This window comes from Hirundo rustica, chromosome 5, assembly GCF_015227805.2.
Source record: "Hirundo rustica isolate bHirRus1 chromosome 5, bHirRus1.pri.v3, whole genome shotgun sequence".
Lineage (NCBI taxonomy): Eukaryota > Metazoa > Chordata > Aves > Passeriformes > Hirundinidae > Hirundo > Hirundo rustica.
Window position 1 is genome coordinate 46,735,552 of NC_053454.1, and position 17,540 is coordinate 46,753,091.

The 17,540-nt window shown below is 38.0% G+C and overlaps 1 protein-coding gene across 5 annotated transcripts in view; it reads left to right on the plus strand.

The window, feature by feature from the left end:
* CLCN3 (chloride voltage-gated channel 3) overlaps positions 1 to 17,540 on the plus strand; it is a 62,240-nt gene that overhangs the window by 39,845 nt on the left and 4,855 nt on the right. For all 5 annotated transcript variants that reach the window (XM_040064331.1, XM_040064334.1, XM_040064332.2 and 2 more), the window contains 8 exons: positions 1,483 to 1,670; positions 2,316 to 2,438; positions 3,756 to 3,962; positions 5,525 to 5,605; positions 6,817 to 7,362; positions 11,324 to 11,510; positions 12,789 to 13,187; positions 15,006 to 15,222. In XM_040064331.1, the coding sequence (XP_039920265.1) occupies positions 1,483 to 1,670; positions 2,316 to 2,438; positions 3,756 to 3,962; positions 5,525 to 5,605; positions 6,817 to 7,362; positions 11,324 to 11,510; positions 12,789 to 13,187; positions 15,006 to 15,222 (1,948 nt within the window). The remainder of the gene's footprint in view (positions 1 to 1,482; positions 1,671 to 2,315; positions 2,439 to 3,755; positions 3,963 to 5,524; positions 5,606 to 6,816; positions 7,363 to 11,323; positions 11,511 to 12,788; positions 13,188 to 15,005; positions 15,223 to 17,540) is intronic.

The following is a 17,540-nucleotide window of genomic DNA, read 5'->3' on the forward strand; positions in this document are numbered from 1 at the left end:
TGTGTTTTTCCTTTGTTCTCCACCAACCCAGCTAAGAGCTGGTTCAATCTACTACAACAATTCCATAGGGAAGAAAAAAGTTGACTATCTTGATTTACAGGCTTCACCATTTTGAGGTGAGGGTTTACTGATCAAATGGGAACCAAAGTCCTCACTGAATTTACAGAGTTTCTCGAGTGTTTTTGAATTTCCATCTACTAAACTATCGATGTTCTTTAATCCTGTGATTGAGATTTAAGTTTTCCCTTTTTGTGAAGTTTTGGTTTTTACCTGTAGGATTTCTTGTGAGAGTGTTGATTGTAAAAATAGTTCTGGTATACGTGTAGTTTTGGTAAGCACACTTCCTTGTAAAGCATGTATTTATAGAGTAGTTCTAGCTATATGTTTATGTCCTACTTTTACAGTGGTCCTTCCACAGAAAATACTGACTTGAACAGGTAGAGTTTGATGACTTATACTTCAATTCTCTCTTTCCTTCTTAATGTGTTTTAGCATGAATTTGACAAAAAACCGTCCAATAGTTTGTGGCCGAGCCATCGGGCAGTGCTACTGCTTTTTCTGTTAGTATAGTTTGAAATGACTAAAACCTGCAGGAAGGAAAGGTCACAAACTTTGTGCCCAGTTTTTCAAAAAAGTACTTACAACAGACATTTTAGATGAAGCGTTAGGAAAAATAGTTGTGAAGTAAAGCTATGCCTCTTAAAAGCATGGTAACAGTATAATTAATGCTTAGGTATATACATAATTGCTTTCACAAATCACATATAAATTATTATATATGCAAAGTTTGTAGTATGTTTATATACTTCCGGATGCACAAACCAGGAGTATAATTACTGGAAATTGTTTCTGATAATTTCAGTGGGAACATGCACTATGGTGTTTTCAAACCCCCAAGCTGCTGTTTATTAAAATTCCTTTATTCTGTTTCTGAGCAACAAAATGAACAAATTCTGGTCTTGAACACTGGTAGATTTTTCTGTCTCAGATGCCTTCTCTTGTATGTCTAGTGGATCTTAAATGGTACTGCTTTGAGTTCAGTCACAAGGAAATCTTATGTTTGTGTTTTAATAATTTGGATTCTGCTTTTGACTTGCCAGCACATGGGCTAGAATCCTTTTCCACCTTTTAGACAGGTTAATGCCATCTCTTTCCAGAGGCTTGGTGCCCTATAAAATGGTCCATCACAAAAAAGTAACAGTTTTCTTTTTACTCTTAACTCCTTGGTTTCAATGGGCTATTGGAGAACTGCGGTATAGGCAAAAAAAAAAAATAAATCTCATTTAATTTGGGAAATATACAAAGCACTTAATTCTTCAGCAAATATTAGTCTTACCATAATGAAAACAGGATATAATCCTGAAAGTCAGTCGTATATTAAATATCTGTTTAATTCAGTTAATACAAGCACATTGCTTCATTTTTGCTGTGTGTGTTATTTCCGTTTACCAGAACATTAATACAAAACTGTTTCTACAACAGGGGCGTTGGCAGGATTAATTGACATAGCTGCTGACTGGATGACTGACTTAAAGGAAGGCATTTGCCTCAGTGCTTTGTGGTTTAACCATGAGCAGTGTTGTTGGGGTTCAAACGAGACCACATTTGAAGAGCGAGATAAATGTCCGCAGTGGAAAACATGGGCAGAACTAATAATTGGGCAAGCAGAAGTGAGTATTCTTTGATGGTCTTGTTCAACAGCTTGACTGAATGGAGAAAGAAAATAATGGGCTTAAGGTTAGGATTCTAAACATGAATTTGGTTTGTACTGTCTGTGCCATTTTTCAGCATTTGAATAGCTTAATAGATTACAGTGCAATAAATGTGTGTTTCATGAACTGCAAGGGGCCTTGGAGTATTGCAAATGTAAGGAAGTTATGAGAATATAGAACTGTTAATAACGTGAGAATTTGATCATAGCTATATGTAAATTAAATCCATTTATGGTGTTCTCTGATAACTAAGAATAGATTTGTTTCATTTTTTCTACCACATTTTAAATAAGGGAGATGTACTCAATATTCACTAGATTTTAGCACTTACTAGCTATTAAAAATATATACCTGTTCTATGTTTATTTTTTCTGTTTAAGATGTAGTGTTAGAATACTTTCTACCTTTTATAACCCAGTCTGTGCTAATGTGTAGGTGTCATGACTTTATGCTTTTCAAACAAAACTCTCTCTTGGCAATAATTATTGTGCCTCAAAATGTGTGTATAAATGTACTTGCAGCAAGAGTACTTCTGGATTATTTTAAGTAGTGATTTTGCTCTTATGTCAAATCTATTTTCTGACTCTTTGTTTTTGCTTTTAGGGCCCAGGTTCATACATAATGAACTACATAATGTACATTTTCTGGGCATTGAGCTTTGCCTTCTTAGCAGTTTCTCTGGTGAAGGTATTTGCTCCCTACGCCTGTGGCTCAGGGATACCTGAGGTGAGGTCTAACTAATATATGTTTATTATAGGTGTTTCATATTAATGTGTAAATTACTGCTGCCTTAGTGGGTCAGGGGGAAGGCAAGAGGAAGCACCCTGTGCCTTTGAGAAAATATATTAATACAAGCATTCAAATTGAAAACATGTAATTGTGCTGTTTCTGAAAAAATAACCCAAATTTTAAAAAATCTCCTGGGTTAGTAGATTTTGCCTCTGTCAGGACCACTTTTTAAGGAAGCATTTGGATTTCCATGAAGAAACACTGAAGAATGATTTCCAAATCTTCCCTAAAGTGCATCCTCCGTATGGTGATAAGAGAGCAGTGGTTAGTTGACACAGTATGGGTTGTTTGATAGAGCTATCAATCTTTTGTTGCAATGGCTTTGGTTGCCTTAACTAGCACAAACCAAGGCAGTCACAGTGTGAAATGTGTAATATCCTCAAAAACTCTCCATTTCCAATTGCTGTCTGCTGCTATCCACAGAATGGGAGAGAAAAATCCAAAGTCAAATCAGTTCTGGTCAGTCTCACATCTTCAGTTTTTCTGTAAATATGTTTTTTTTAATTGGCCTCTATTTAGGCCTGGGGTAGTTCTGTGCCATTATTTTGGAAGAAATTTCATCTTAAATTGGTTTTGAAATCTAGCTGTCTTTACTTTCTCGACACAGCTGCCCAGTGTTTTGTGTACATCCTATTTATGGACATGTTCTCCTATGATAGCTGTGTACTATTTACTCTATGTGGGCATTTTTCCAGGCTAATAATAAAGCATTGTTAAGCACAGTAATACCTTTAGCAAGTGTCACATTTTTTTGGTGGAGGTAGGCTGATCTTTTCCATCTTTATGTGAAGAAATCTGCTGTTGATTTTTATGCAGTGATGGTAAAACATGAAGAGAAAACAGGGGTGATATTTGTGCAAGTTGGGATATTGCTGCAATTGATGACCTTGAGTATGGTTTTAGCAGGTTTATTTTTCCTTTGGAAATTTTCTGCCTTTCGCTCAATAATTTACATAATAAACTTAACGAAACCAGTCTTGGAAGTTGCTGTAGATTAAATTTCTACTAGATAACAATTTATAATGCAGTTAGTTGTGTGTTATTATCCAGTGTTCTAGAGTAAGTTGCAAATGGAAAGCTTCTGGTAAACAGATAGACTCAGTGTGACAATCTGAATGATACATGTTTTAAAGTGTGACAAAGCTAGTCATTTGAAAAAGCTGGCCTTGAAGTTCTGTGGCTAAAATAAAAGGATTAATTATTTTCTGAAAATTGAAGAATGCAGTAACAGATACAGTTTTTCATTTCTTACAGATAAAAACTATTTTGAGCGGCTTCATCATCAGAGGTTACTTGGGGAAGTGGACTTTGATGATAAAAACAATTACTTTAGTCTTGGCTGTTGCATCAGGTTTGAGTTTAGGAAAAGAGGGTCCTTTGGTACATGTTGCCTGCTGCTGTGGGAATATTTTTTCCTACCTCTTTCCAAAATACAGTACAAATGAAGCTAAAAAAAGAGAGGTAAGTTCTTGAAAAACCATTTCTAGAATGTGTGGAATATTGGTGCATTTACACAGATTTGTTTAAAAGATGGTATTTGTTCTCTTGGACAATGTTTAGTGATTATCAATAGTTATTTGTTATGTTAAAAACAATGTATTATCCCCAGCATTCTCACAGGTAAATAATTTCCATGGTAGAGTCAGTCTCTATTTCTTCCACCTTAGAGACCATTTAATTTTAATTCTTTCTGTGTTTGTCGCTACATTTTGGTAATTGATGAGTGTCTTCAATTGTGAGGACAGCAGAGTGCTCTTAACCCATGAAAAAAGTATTCCTGGTGGCAGCAGTGTTTTCTGCCCTGTTTTAGTTCACTGTTGTTAGTGAGAGTGTGGTGGGTTAGACTTGGTGCCGGCCAAGCTGTTCTCTCAGCCCTCTGTGTTGGCAGGACAGCAGAGTAAGATGAAAAGCTCGGAGGTCAGGATGAGGACTGGGAGATTCCTCACCTCATCCTCACAGGCCAGACAGACTAGACTTGAGGAAAGTTACTTGACTGCCAATAGCAGAGTAGTGAGAAACGAAAACAAAACTAAATGTATCTTGCCCCCACTGTCCCTGCTGGAGGGGCTCAGCTTCGCTCCTAACTCTTCTATCCCAAAGCGGCACAAGGGGATACTTTTTCTCTGCTGCTCCTTCCTCTTGATACTCTTTCTCTGCTTCAATGTGGGGCCCCATCCATGGGGACAGTCCTTCCCAAACACCTTCAGCATGGGTCCTTTCCACAGGATGCAGCCATTCAGAACTGCCCCAGCCTGGGTCACCCACAGGCTGCAGTGCTTGCAAGAAACCTGCTCCTGCTCAGGCTCCTTTTCACAGGCTGTGGCTCTTGCCCGGAGCTTGCTCTGGCATGGGCTGTAGGGTGAAAATCTGCTCTGCTGTGGTCCTCGGTGGGCTGCTGGGAAACAACCTGTGTCACCAGGGCTTTACCATGAGCTGCAGGGCAATCTCTGCTCCAGCCTCCTCTCCAAACGAGTTCTCAGACACTCTTTCCATCCTTGTCACCAGCTTTGTTTCTCTCCTCTGGATGTATCCAAGGACCATCACTTTCTTGACATGTGGGGCCCAGCACTGCAGAGAGCACTCAGGGTGAGCCCCCCCAAGGCTGTCACCTCTGCTGGCTGTCTGCTCATGCTGTGCTTGATGCACACCAGGATGGGGTTTTGCCCTCTGGGTTCCAGGGCACGCCCTGCTGACCCACACTGAGCTGCTGCCGACCAGCACCCCCAGATCCCTCTTGGCAGGGCTGCTCTCCAGCCACTCCTCTCCCAGTTTAGTTTTGAACCTGGTGTTACTTGATCCTAGGTGTGCAGCATTTGGACTCATTGAATTTGATTCCATTAATCATTGCTTGGGGCCTCAATCTATCTAGATCTTTCTGTAAGGCCTCCTGTCCCTCAAGAGAGTCAGTGGCATGTCCCAGTTTGGTACCATCAGCAAACTTAGCTTATAGCTATAGTGTACTTCTGTTGTTCATGTTTACAGTGTGGACTGCAACAAACCCCCTCACCTTTATTTTTTTCCAGGTGTTGTCAGCTGCCTCAGCAGCAGGAGTTTCTGTAGCCTTTGGTGCCCCAATTGGTGGAGTCCTTTTCAGTCTGGAGGAGGTATGTCAACAGATGGCACTGAAGAATAAATACTTTTTTAAAATCTGTCTTAGTTTAAATAATCTCAGACTCCTTTAAGCTATGGAGTCTCTCTTAAGAAGGAAATTATTTTTGGACTTATATTTCAAAGCCAAGAGTCCGGTTACCAGCAAACTCCTAAAGATTTTTTTTTTTTTTCCTTTTTTTTATGAATTCCAGCTTTATTCTCAATTATTTTATTCTGGAAAAGGAGTGAGTCTGTTAGTAATTACAGTTTGCATACAGATAGAGACACAGCAGCTTTTCAGTCCAGGAGTTTATTGTAAAAAAATAAATAAAGGGAATAGGGCGCTTAATTTTTGAAAAAGGCTTTAGAAACTTATTGAAAAGTTTTGTAAAGCAAGTTATTAAACATTACTTAAAGCTTCAGACAGTAAGCACAATTGAATATGATAATTATTAAAATGGCAAATATACTATAAAACTTACTTCCAAAGCAAGGAAATTCTCTTCTCCAAAAAATGTTTTTATGTTAAATTAGTTTTAATTGTAATTTTCAAAATATGTAAGGGTGTTATTTCTATCATTCATGTTTTTAAAGACAACTAAAATGCTAAAAATCTCTGAATTAAAAAGTAGGAAAAATACTCTTTCATGTATAATTTTGTTATATTCTTAGGGGATTTTGAGGAGTTCCTCTGTTGCCAGAAAAATGCATAAGAAAACTCGAAATTCAAATCGGGTTATATGTGGCTTAAGAATGAAATTGCATGTTCTGTTTTGAGGCCTTTTAATTTTTTTGTTGTTGTTGTTCGTTTTAGTTATACTTCTCAAATATAACAGATCTGTGAAAAATCTTTCAATATAGGTTGAAAGGAGATGAAACATATACTTGCAGGAGATCTGAGAGTGCAGCTGGTACGCACTTGGGCTCTCATGGAGGCTAATAAGAGACACAAAGCAGAGCAGCTTCTAAGCATAAACTGCAGAGCATCATTTCCTAGCAGTCTTAAAACAGCAGTGGTTTCAACATTGCTGTAGCACTGGCTTTAAATCAGAGTTGTTGAGCTGTTTACAGACATAGAATATGCTGGAGTGCCAGTGCTCCAGGTGACAGGAATAATTTTTTTAGCTTATACCATGTGAGCAGCAGTATTCTAACAAGTGCATAAACCTGTCTTTCCAGGTTTTTAATTGAATAACTAATAACTCTCATGTATTGTCTTTTGCAGGTCAGTTATTATTTCCCACTGAAAACTTTATGGAGATCGTTTTTTGCTGCTTTAGTAGCTGCATTTGTTTTAAGGTCCATCAATCCCTTTGGTAATAGCCGCCTAGTTCTTTTTTATGTGGAATATCACACTCCTTGGTACCTTTTTGAACTGCTTCCTTTTATTCTTCTGGGAGTATTTGGTGGGCTCTGGGGAGCGTTTTTCATCCGAGCAAATATTGCGTGGTGTCGTCGACGCAAGTCTACAAAATTTGGGAAGTATCCTGTCCTGGAGGTTATTATTGTTGCAGCAATAACAGCTGTGATTGCGTTTCCTAATCCATATACAAGGTTAAACACCAGTGAGCTTATTAAGGAACTCTTCACAGACTGTGGGCCATTGGAATCCTCCTCACTCTGTGACTACAGAAATGATATGAATGCAAGCAAAATAGTAGATGATATTCCTGACCGTCCAGCAGGCACTGGAGTCTATTCAGCTATATGGCAGCTGTGTTTAGCACTCATATTTAAAATAATCATGACAGTCTTCACTTTTGGTATCAAGGTAAGTGTGAATGCAGTAGCTCTTATCTGCTTGATCATTTAATTATTGGCTTTCTCATTTCCCATATCTCAAAGCTAGAAGCTTTGTTTCTTTTTTTCATGTTATTTCTTTTAAAAAAAGGTCTTTTTACTTTTGGTTTATAAGCAAGTCTTGTAACAAACAAACAGTATTAAATTTAATTAAATTCAGAATAGCCCTTTGTTCAGCTGAAAAGGAATGTGCTAAATGCAGTAGGGAGCAGTAACTGTGTGGATGGATGGCTGTTTGGGCCTGATTCAGCAATAAGGGATGGTTCTAAAATTTTTAAGAGCAAAGTTCAGTATAACCACTCAGGTTCCCTACTCCTGTTGCTTGGAAGAAGAATAGACTGTACCCCCCTTACACTACTCATTGGTGGTAATTCTTATATCCACTCTCCTCATCGTTCACATAAATACAATTACTACAGATGTTAAAGAGAGACAGTGATGATTTCTTTTGCTGTATTTTCCAGTATTGCACATCATGAGGAGAAAGTGAGCTTTGTTCACGTGACTAATGGGAATTTTGTCTCCATTACAAGCAGTGTTTGGTTTTCTCAGTTGTTTCATAGATTTGTTTTGGAGGTGGCTTCAGCTTCTCCCCAGTCTGTGTATGTTTGCTGAATGATGATGTATAACTGTCATGCCTTCATCATTTTCTGTCTTGTCAAGCTCCCATCCCAGTTTTTTGCCGCCACATAATTATCAAATGTGTCTTAAAGCAAACTTCTGTAGAATATTCACTAAGCAAGATTTGTGTTTAAATTTGCCTTAACTTTTCAGTTCAAGTTGTCGTTCCATGTGACAGCATGTATGAGAACACACTTCCTTTCTGTGAGGGTTTGATCACTGGAATATGCTGTGCAGAGAGCACCCTTAGAAATACTCATGTCTTGACTGGTTGCAAGCCTGGACAGCATGCTGTAGGGGACCCTGCTTGAGCAGGGGTAGACAATCTAGGGCAGTCATCTTCAACCTCAACTATTCTATAACTAGAACAATAACATCATGTGGTGTGTCTCATGTTTCGATATTTTAGAAGATGTTGCAGGTTGCCATTTGAAGTTATGTTCTATATATTGGTCTATGGGTGAGAGGAATCTTAGAGTATGTATTTTAAATGCTGGTCTTCCTTAGGTCCATAATTTGGACAGTGTTCTGTGATGTGACTGCTTCAATGTGTTGTTTAATTTTGTATTCACTTACTGAGTTTCATTTATATCTAGGACATAATTTTACCATTCCCATGCTTATGTGCATCTGGCTCTTTTGCGTGGGGCTGTCACCACAAGGTCACACTGCATATTAGAATTTACTGGTTTACAGAATGGGAGAGCTTATGCTTCATTTGGATTTGGTCCCTTTTCTCAGAACTTCAGCACAGTGGAAATATTTCCGTGAAGCTGTGAGAATATATTTATTACTTTGCCAATAGGCGAGGGGTCATGTTGCTGTCATTGATAGAACTGTGCTATGTGAATTTCTTGGAAGCTTTAAAGCACATGGTTGGTTAGTGTCAGCCAGGATCTGGAGAAGAGGATGTTACTTCAATGGTATTTGCTTTAGGCTTTATCTCTATAAAAGAGGCAAATTCAAAATAGAAGGGAAAAACAAACAAACACCCCCCACAATACTCCATTGTCATTTAAATCATTATAAAGAATCCCCCAGGCTCTCCAGGTCTGTTCCTGGAGCTGTAGCTATCTGCAAACACGTATCTTCCCCATAGGAACTGCTTTCCTGTGCGGTGAGCAAAGCTACCCAGCTGCTGCCAGTGGGGCAAAGTGATTCCTCCTGCTATTACTGCTGTAGACATGCATTACCAGGATGCTGATATGGCAGGGGTTTGGCATTTTTTAGTTTGTTTTGGTTGGGTTTTTTTGTCCCTTTCATGCTTTTGTACCTATACTGTGCTGCTTATTATCAGTAGACTTGTTACGGTGTCTAAATGCTGATCAACAGGTGGGAAGGAGTTACAGTTTTGCCTCAGAACATGACTGGTACACAGCTGCACTAGCAAAGAAGTGGAAAGTTGTACCCATATCCTAATCCTTGCTTCTTCCAAAGATGATACATGTGACACAGAACAAATCTTTTCCTCTGGAGTGTAATTTGAGCTTGTTCAAAAGCGAGCCCCAGGGAAGAATGCTGAGAAGAGGAAAAACTTAGCTGCTTTCCCTTGCTATTTCTCTGGGAAGATTCCTCTCCCCTTTGTGAATTGTGATTCATGGGCTTATGAGAACAAATGGATCTGTAAAATCATAATTACAGTTAGACTTGTAACCGTTATCCACATACGATGGAGAGAAGAGAAGGAGCTAGTGCATAAGAAGTTATATTACCAAAGGACTGGAAACAATTTGGATACAATTTCCGCATGGAGACTGAATTTCTGTGGCATACTGCTAGCACAATAGGATCTGAGCCGGTTTCAAAGGTTTATTTAGTTACTTTTATATTGGAAATATGGGACTTTTTTCAGGGTTGTACTGTTCACCAAAAAAGAATTTAACTCAGGAAAAAGAATTGATTTTAGCAGTTAGAAAGGGACTTTGATGCATAATTAATTGTGGGAAATTACAGTAGTGGTATAAATGTGCAATTTGAATACTAGACTAAAATGATGGCATTGAACATTACCTCTACAAACAGTGACATATTAGGTAATCCAGTATAGGAATTAAGGATTATTAAACTTTTTCTCAAAACCCATGCTGCTGTCTACCTAACACAAAGTTGTTTTTTGTTTCCTTGATTTGTTGGTTAGAAATCATCTTTGCAACCATACATACAGACAAAATACAATAATACTAACAACAATTCTGAAATATATTTCTGCACATTTCTGCACCAACTGTTGAATACCATAGCAAAAACCTAGAGTTTGGAATTCCACAATACTTAAATTTCACAGCTGTACAGTACAAGAAAAGTGGTGTGATGTGTCCTGTTACAGCAGGAATGCAATATTTAATTTTATTATTTCAGCAGGATGGGATGAGGTGCATTTAGTCAAAGTAAAAATTCTACTTTTTTGTAGTCACATCTGTACCTCAGTCACAGTATAAGATATTTTGATGTTAACAACCACTGTGAGGAGAAGCAGCAGGCATTTATAGTTAAGACATTTAGGTACCAGTATGTTTTTTTGAAAGATTAACTTCGTAAGGAGAAGAAAAGAAACACAACAGTTTATTTATGTGAAACTGCTGATAAAAGCAGGTTTGCAATAATATTTTACTAAACCATGGTTGTGTGACGAGGCTTTAATTAGTAGTAGGAAAACATTTTTAGTAACTAAAATGACAGTAGGAGCTTTCTTTTTTTTTTTTTTCTTTCACCTATTATGTTACCTACTTTTTGCAGTGGAGATTATCTTGCCCTTTTCTCTCTCAGTGTGTTTAGCATTCTATGTGCACTCATTTCTATAGGAAACAGCAATAATAGTACAAAGCCTCTTTTAAAAATCACCTGTTTAGTTAATTTATAGCAGTGTCAGGAAGCAGTTTAGGAAGGCAGTCCTGTTGAGTGAGTGAGTGTTGACTCTGAGGAACATGAAGGAATAAGGGAGACAGGAAATAATAAGGAACACTTTTCAGTATGATTAGCACAGCTCACACTGGACATGCACTTGGTAGAGAATTGTGCTGTTGACACTGAGTCTAGTTTGTGGTCCTGTATTTGTGATAGACTTTTGTCTTAAACACAGTAAGATATAAACAAATGTGCTCATAAAATGGATTCTGCTAATCAGGTCAATCAGAGACATCAGTAATATTCTGTTAAGTTCTGCTAATCTTCCAAGGTCACTTTGCATGGTTTTAACCTGACAGTTTGAGCATTTGCATCTCCTTCAGAAGAAAAAAAATTAAAAGTCATTTGTTAAGCAAGGTGTCAGGTATGTTCCCAGCAGCATGACAGCAGTTCTGTTTTTGTTGCAGGTTCCATCTGGCTTGTTCATACCTAGTATGGCAATTGGAGCAATAGCAGGAAGGATTGTAGGAATTGCAGTGGAGCAGCTGGCTTACTACCATCATGACTGGTTCATTTTCAAGGAGTGGTGTGAAGTTGGAGCTGACTGTATTACACCTGGTCTTTATGCCATGGTTGGTGCTGCTGCATGCTTAGGTAAATAAAATACAACAAATAAGTATCTGATTTCTTCGTATAGCAAAGTAATTATTAAAAAATGAAAAGAGATATAAACTCGTGCAGTTTTGGAACATCTATTTATGGGTTCTTCCCTCCAGAATAATGCATTCACATCTCTACATAAGACCCTCAAATCCTTGTGATCTGAGGAATAATGTGAAATCTAAATTGATGAGAAATAGGAAAATTTTAGTAGTGTTTGCTTTCTCTTTTTGGTATCAAGAGATGTCATTACTATATTGGTCAGAAAAACCAGTTCCTTGAAAGGTATGAAGCAGAGCATTTACAGTGTCAAATACAGTTAAAATTATTAGAAGGAAGTGGTGTGATAGGCTGCCACATCTACATGAATCTCAAAAATTGTTCTTGACATTCATAACCCAAACAAAAGTTTTAGAAGTGTGTAAGGTATTTTTAACAAGTTTAATTGTTGAAAATCAGCCTCAAGGAAAGAGGCTTAAATTGGGCACCTAAAGTTGTCCTCATTTATAATTTGGTGGCTTTAGAAATTAAACTTAAAAGCTGTTGGGACAGATTCTGCAAGAAGTAGACTTTTCTTTAAGGAAAAGTGTGTTTGGGCAATCAAACTAGTGAAAATAATTTAGGTTTTGGAGAGGTTGTTTTGGTTTTTAATAGTGCATATTGAATCACTCTTGAATGCATTGAAAGACAGTTCATATTCTTTCATTGAATGAGGATATGGCATCAGAAACCTTATCAGAAAAAATGATTTTAAATGGTAACAAAAGAAAAATATAATCCCTGTCTTCTGTTGTCCAAGAAAGAGATTTCTTTTCATCGATCATAATTCTGGTTAGCTTTTATGATTAAGCAACATCATTAAATTCTTAATCCTTTGGACAATATAGCTGTTGATTTGCTACCTGTGACTTTTTTGCATTAGTTCCATTCTTTTTTCAAACTCTTGTCATACTGGATTTCCTTGCATTGCACAATACTTTTAACCCTAATGTAGTATGGGGGTATACACAGTTTTATTCTCATAACTGTAGATACTTTCCAATTCCCTTTATAACCTCCCTTTCAATGAATTTTCCATAAACTCTCTTTTTCACTTCTAGAATTTTTATGTTAATTTTCTCTGTCTGCTTCTGCTGGTATTACACAGAAGGATGTTTGTCAGATGACCTTTCATGTCAAAGTTACGTTTGTAGGTCTCAACAGGAAGGCAGAAAAGTCTAAAATCATTATTATCTGATACTCACATGTTACTGGCTATCATTTTCCTTGCAGGTGGTGTGACAAGGATGACTGTGTCCCTGGTAGTTATTGTCTTTGAGCTAACAGGAGGGCTGGAATATATTGTGCCCCTAATGGCTGCAGTCATGACCAGTAAGTGGGTAGGAGATGCCTTTGGTAGGGAAGGCATCTATGAAGCGCACATCCGACTGAATGGGTATCCTTTCTTGGATGCAAAGGAAGAATTCACTCACACAACACTGGCTGCTGATGTGATGAGACCTCGGAGAAGCGACCCGCCTCTAGCAGTTCTGACACAGGACAATATGACTGTCGAAGACATAGAAAACTTGATCAACGAAACCAGCTATAATGGTTTTCCTGTTATTATGTCAAAGGAATCGCAGAGACTAGTGGGTTTTGCTCTAAGAAGAGATTTAACTATTGCAATAGGTAATTAACTTTCAGTACTGCATTATTATATATGCCAATTCAAATTGTTTTATATAATTTTATGTTTAAAATAGAATTTACACTGTAGGTTTCTAGACTCAGCTCTAGGTTGATTTAAGTATATGATAATACATCTTCAGTAGCAGGCTCTGAAATGAAGAAAATCCTCATCTCTTTGTTTCTATTGTAAAAAAAAAAAGTTATATTCAAGTAGGTCAAAACATTATCTTACCTGGTATTTTTCAGTTTTTTGAGGCTTTTGATAGTATCTCATTCCTCAAGTAATGCTATACTAACATTCTTCAAAATTGAGTAATTCTCATTTTTCACCAGCAGTATTCTGTGAGAATTGCTGTCCAATTTTTAAATTCATATCCTATTTCTTTCTGACAGTGTGTTATTTACTTTTTTTATAACAACCAAGGTTGTATTATGGAGAGATAAGTGCAATATTAATTATTTTAGGTTTATGTTTTTCAATCTGTTTGTGTAATGGGAAATTTGTCCTTGGGCACACGAGCACACAAGCCCTGTTTAGGACATCTCTTTCTGGGTGAGTATTAGTTCTTGTGTGATACTTGTGACAATGCTTTGTGCACTGGCAAGAAACCAAGTAACCAAAGGAAGAAACACACTGTTATGTAAGAAAATGTTAACAAAACTGGAACATTTAGTGCATGAAATAAGTAGTGGAAGTTGCATCTTAAACTACGTTGGGGGTTTTTTGATACATACTTCTTAAACAAGGACACTTGAGAAGGGGACAGAAGTCTACAGAAACTTTTTTAAAACATGTTTTATGAACGTAACACTATTTACTTCAGATTTTTCCTTGTGGTCTTACTACTGTGTATAGCACGTTATTGTATTACGTAGGATGTATATGAATGTACAAAACTTGGAAATTATTACCGACACCATACTGGTTTAAGTTTGCATTTAGTTGGGTAAATGGGGGAATAGCAGAGCATTCTTCTTAGAATACACTTTCACAGGACTCACTGTATAAACTCAGCAGCTGAAGACTCACTTATGCTGCTGAGTTTATACAAGGAAAGTTGCTTAGTCTTGGGTTGTGTCTGTCTTAAGAGTCATTGTGCCCTGGTAGCCAGGAGGGCCAAGTGTGTCCTGGGGGCATCAGGCTCAGCATCACCAGCCGGGCAAGGGAGGGGATTGTCCCGCTCTGCTCTGAGCTGGGGCAACCTCACCTCAAGTCCTGTGGACAGCTTTGGGTGCCAGATTTAGAGATCATCCAAAGGAGGGCCACAAGGATGGTGAAGGGTCTTAAGGGGAGGCCATATGAGGAGCGGCTGAGGTCACTTGGTCTGTTCAGCCTGGGGAAGAGGAGACTGAGGGGAGACCTCACTGCAGTCCTCAGCTTCCTTTTGAGGGGAAGAGGAGGGGCAGGCACTGAACTCTTCTCTGTGGTGCCCAGTGACAAGATCCGAGGGAATGGCCTGAAGTTGTGTCAAGGAGGTTTAGGTTGGATATTAGGAAAAGGTTCAGGGCCTTTCAATTGAGACTGGCTTTTCCCTGGCAGTTTCTTCAGGAGCTGAATATGTTGTTTTTTTAACCTTTCCACCTCTTCATGGTAAATAAAAGTTACTTACAGGAGTGAAAAAATTGGTTGAATAATGACTAAAGCTGAGTGACAAATGGCTTTTGTGATGTTTGCACAACCAATTCCCAGGGATAAAGCAGTGGCTGTGGAAACATGAGAGCCTGCTAGTGTTGATTGAGCTGTCTGCACTATCTTACTCCAAGAATGTAAATTCTTCCTCCTCTGCTGTTTTTCTCCCTTCCCTGTCTTTCTTAAAGAAAGTGCTAGAAAGAAGCAGGAGGGGATTGTTGGCAGTTCCAGGGTATGTTTTGCCCAGCACACCCCATCGCTTCCAGCAGAAAGCCCTCGCCCTTTGAAGCTCAGAAGCATACTTGATATGAGCCCTTTCACCGTGACAGACCACACACCAATGGAAATAGTGGTGGATATTTTCCGGAAGCTGGGTCTGAGGCAGTGCCTTGTAACACACAATGGGTGAGTAAAGTGGCAGCAGTGCTGTGCATTTTGTTAGAAACAGTAATTTTCACTTCCAGGATCAGAGTATTTGAACCAGGATGTACACCAGGATCATGGAAACTTGGAAATTTGAATGTGTAAGTTTGGTATTGCAGCTGAGGGCTCCAGCTGTCATTAAGAACGTGCTGTGCTGTAGCACCTCTCTGAAATTCCTGTGCCTTCCTTGTATTTCAAGTAAGCAGGCAGATGATTTCAGTCATTTTGTGACGATCTGTTAAAAATTTACTGCCACTCAACAAGCTTGGTCTGTGCAACTTGCTTGTGGAGGACATACAACTTGTCTTGTAGCAATTTAGTCTTGTGCGCTGCACAGCCTAAGGCCTGTATTTCTCAGTTACTGTCTGTGTTCTGGCAACATGCAATGTATCAGCAGTTACTGAACATCTACAAGTACTGGGTTCATAAAGAGTAAAGGAGAAAATGATCCAGTCAGTGTCTCTTCTTCTGGAGTCTAGTGATGGCGATTAGCACCAAGTTGTTGTTTTTTGGAATTCTAACAGCTAAGCCGCTGCTAGTTCTGGAACTTCAATCTGCAACTTTTGTTTCTACAATTCCAAATATTTCAGGAAAGTGATTTTAAGATTTAGAATGTTTGTAAATGAGACTGTTGGGAGCTGTCCTGTGATTATCTACTAAATAAATCAGCCCCTAGCATGGAAACTAAATGTTCACTGTAATTGCCTCTTGTCTAAACTGCTCCTTGTTTTTTTATATGATCTTTTTCTGTGCAGCTGTTCATTTAACATTCTGCTTTCCTGTATCTCCTGCATCAAACACTTGACACGCAAATCAAAGTTACCATACTACTACCACCATAGTATCTTGCTTTGCCTTTAGCATGTCTTTTAAGGGGAGTGAAATGTCTGCTCACATGTTTAGGATTGATCAATGTCCTTGGGACAAGAAATTCGAAATGACTGGGACTTTCTTAGTTTTTCTGTGGGCAAAAGGACTGCTGCTGTATGTGGCAAATGTTTAAATATTTCACTGGTTTCCAAATAGGTGGTTTTTTTCAGATGTATCTTAAAACAAATTTATTTAAATGTTCTCTTGCCTGTTTTTTGTTTGTTTGTTTGTTTCTTCAATGAATCTCTGTATGGAATGGCAAGTACTGTTCCCAGAAGCCTTTCTCTGGCAGGGAAAGGACATAATGATCTGACACTTAGAAGTTAGTGTGGGCATGCAGTTATTCTTGTTTTGGGAAGGGAAATTGGAATTGATGGAACTTCAATTAAAAGTATTTACTATGATAATTTTTTTCATAGTTTCTTTTGTGGTTGAGTACTCAAACATTGACGTTGATGCTAGAATCTTCTCTAAAGAAAGCTTGATCCTGCAAAGCTATGGCAAGCTCTACTATAAATTTTTAACTATTTTATGACAAAGTAGCAGAAGTATGGCTTTAATATTTATTTTATCCTACTTCATTTTGCAAATTTGTGATATTCCACGAGCACACTGTCCATTACAAGAAGAGCAGATCATAAATACTAGTACCAGTGGTGTTTAGCCATGGCATTATAGCCTTGTGGATATCAAGGACTAATTTATATTTTGGCTGGCAGATTTCCTGCAAGCTGAATATACCTGTTTAAAGACTTGCATCAACATACTGGTTCCAATCCAGACTGGATTGTACAGAAATTGGTGCAGATGGCAGAGAGAAGACTGAGCCTTACTCCTCCAAATATACACCAGTATATCCATTCCAGGGAGCTGCTCTTGATTTGTCCTGTCATGAAGAAGAAATTTGTCTGAATTTGTCTAAGGACACCAGATAGCCCAGCTCTGTAGGGGAGCTTTGAACCTCAGTTGCTATGATTTGACACAGTTACTACTTTGTTCATCTACTGTAGCTAGTTAAAATGTGAATAATTATCTGTATGTGTGAGGAGAAATAACTATTAAACAATGGAAATACAAAGTAGATTTTTGTTTTGGTGCCTTTAAAACCCAAAAATTTGTGAATTTAGGGTGAAGAGATACAGCTTGCTACCCTGATGTGTACCTGATATGAGAAACATACTCCTCTGGGGTGGCTGAAGAGCCAATTGTGTTCCGCATTTAGGGAGAAAAAGGAGAAAAGCAAAATCTGGGAAAGGTTACTGACTTATAAATAAATTCTCATTTAATTATCTCATTAGCTTTCCTGCAACCATTCTTTTTTTTTTTTTTCTTTTTTCTTTCTTTTTTTTTTTTTTTTTTAGTTTGCGCTTACCTTTTTTTTATTATGATTAGAACTTTTTTTTAAATTTTATTTCACACACAGTTATTAG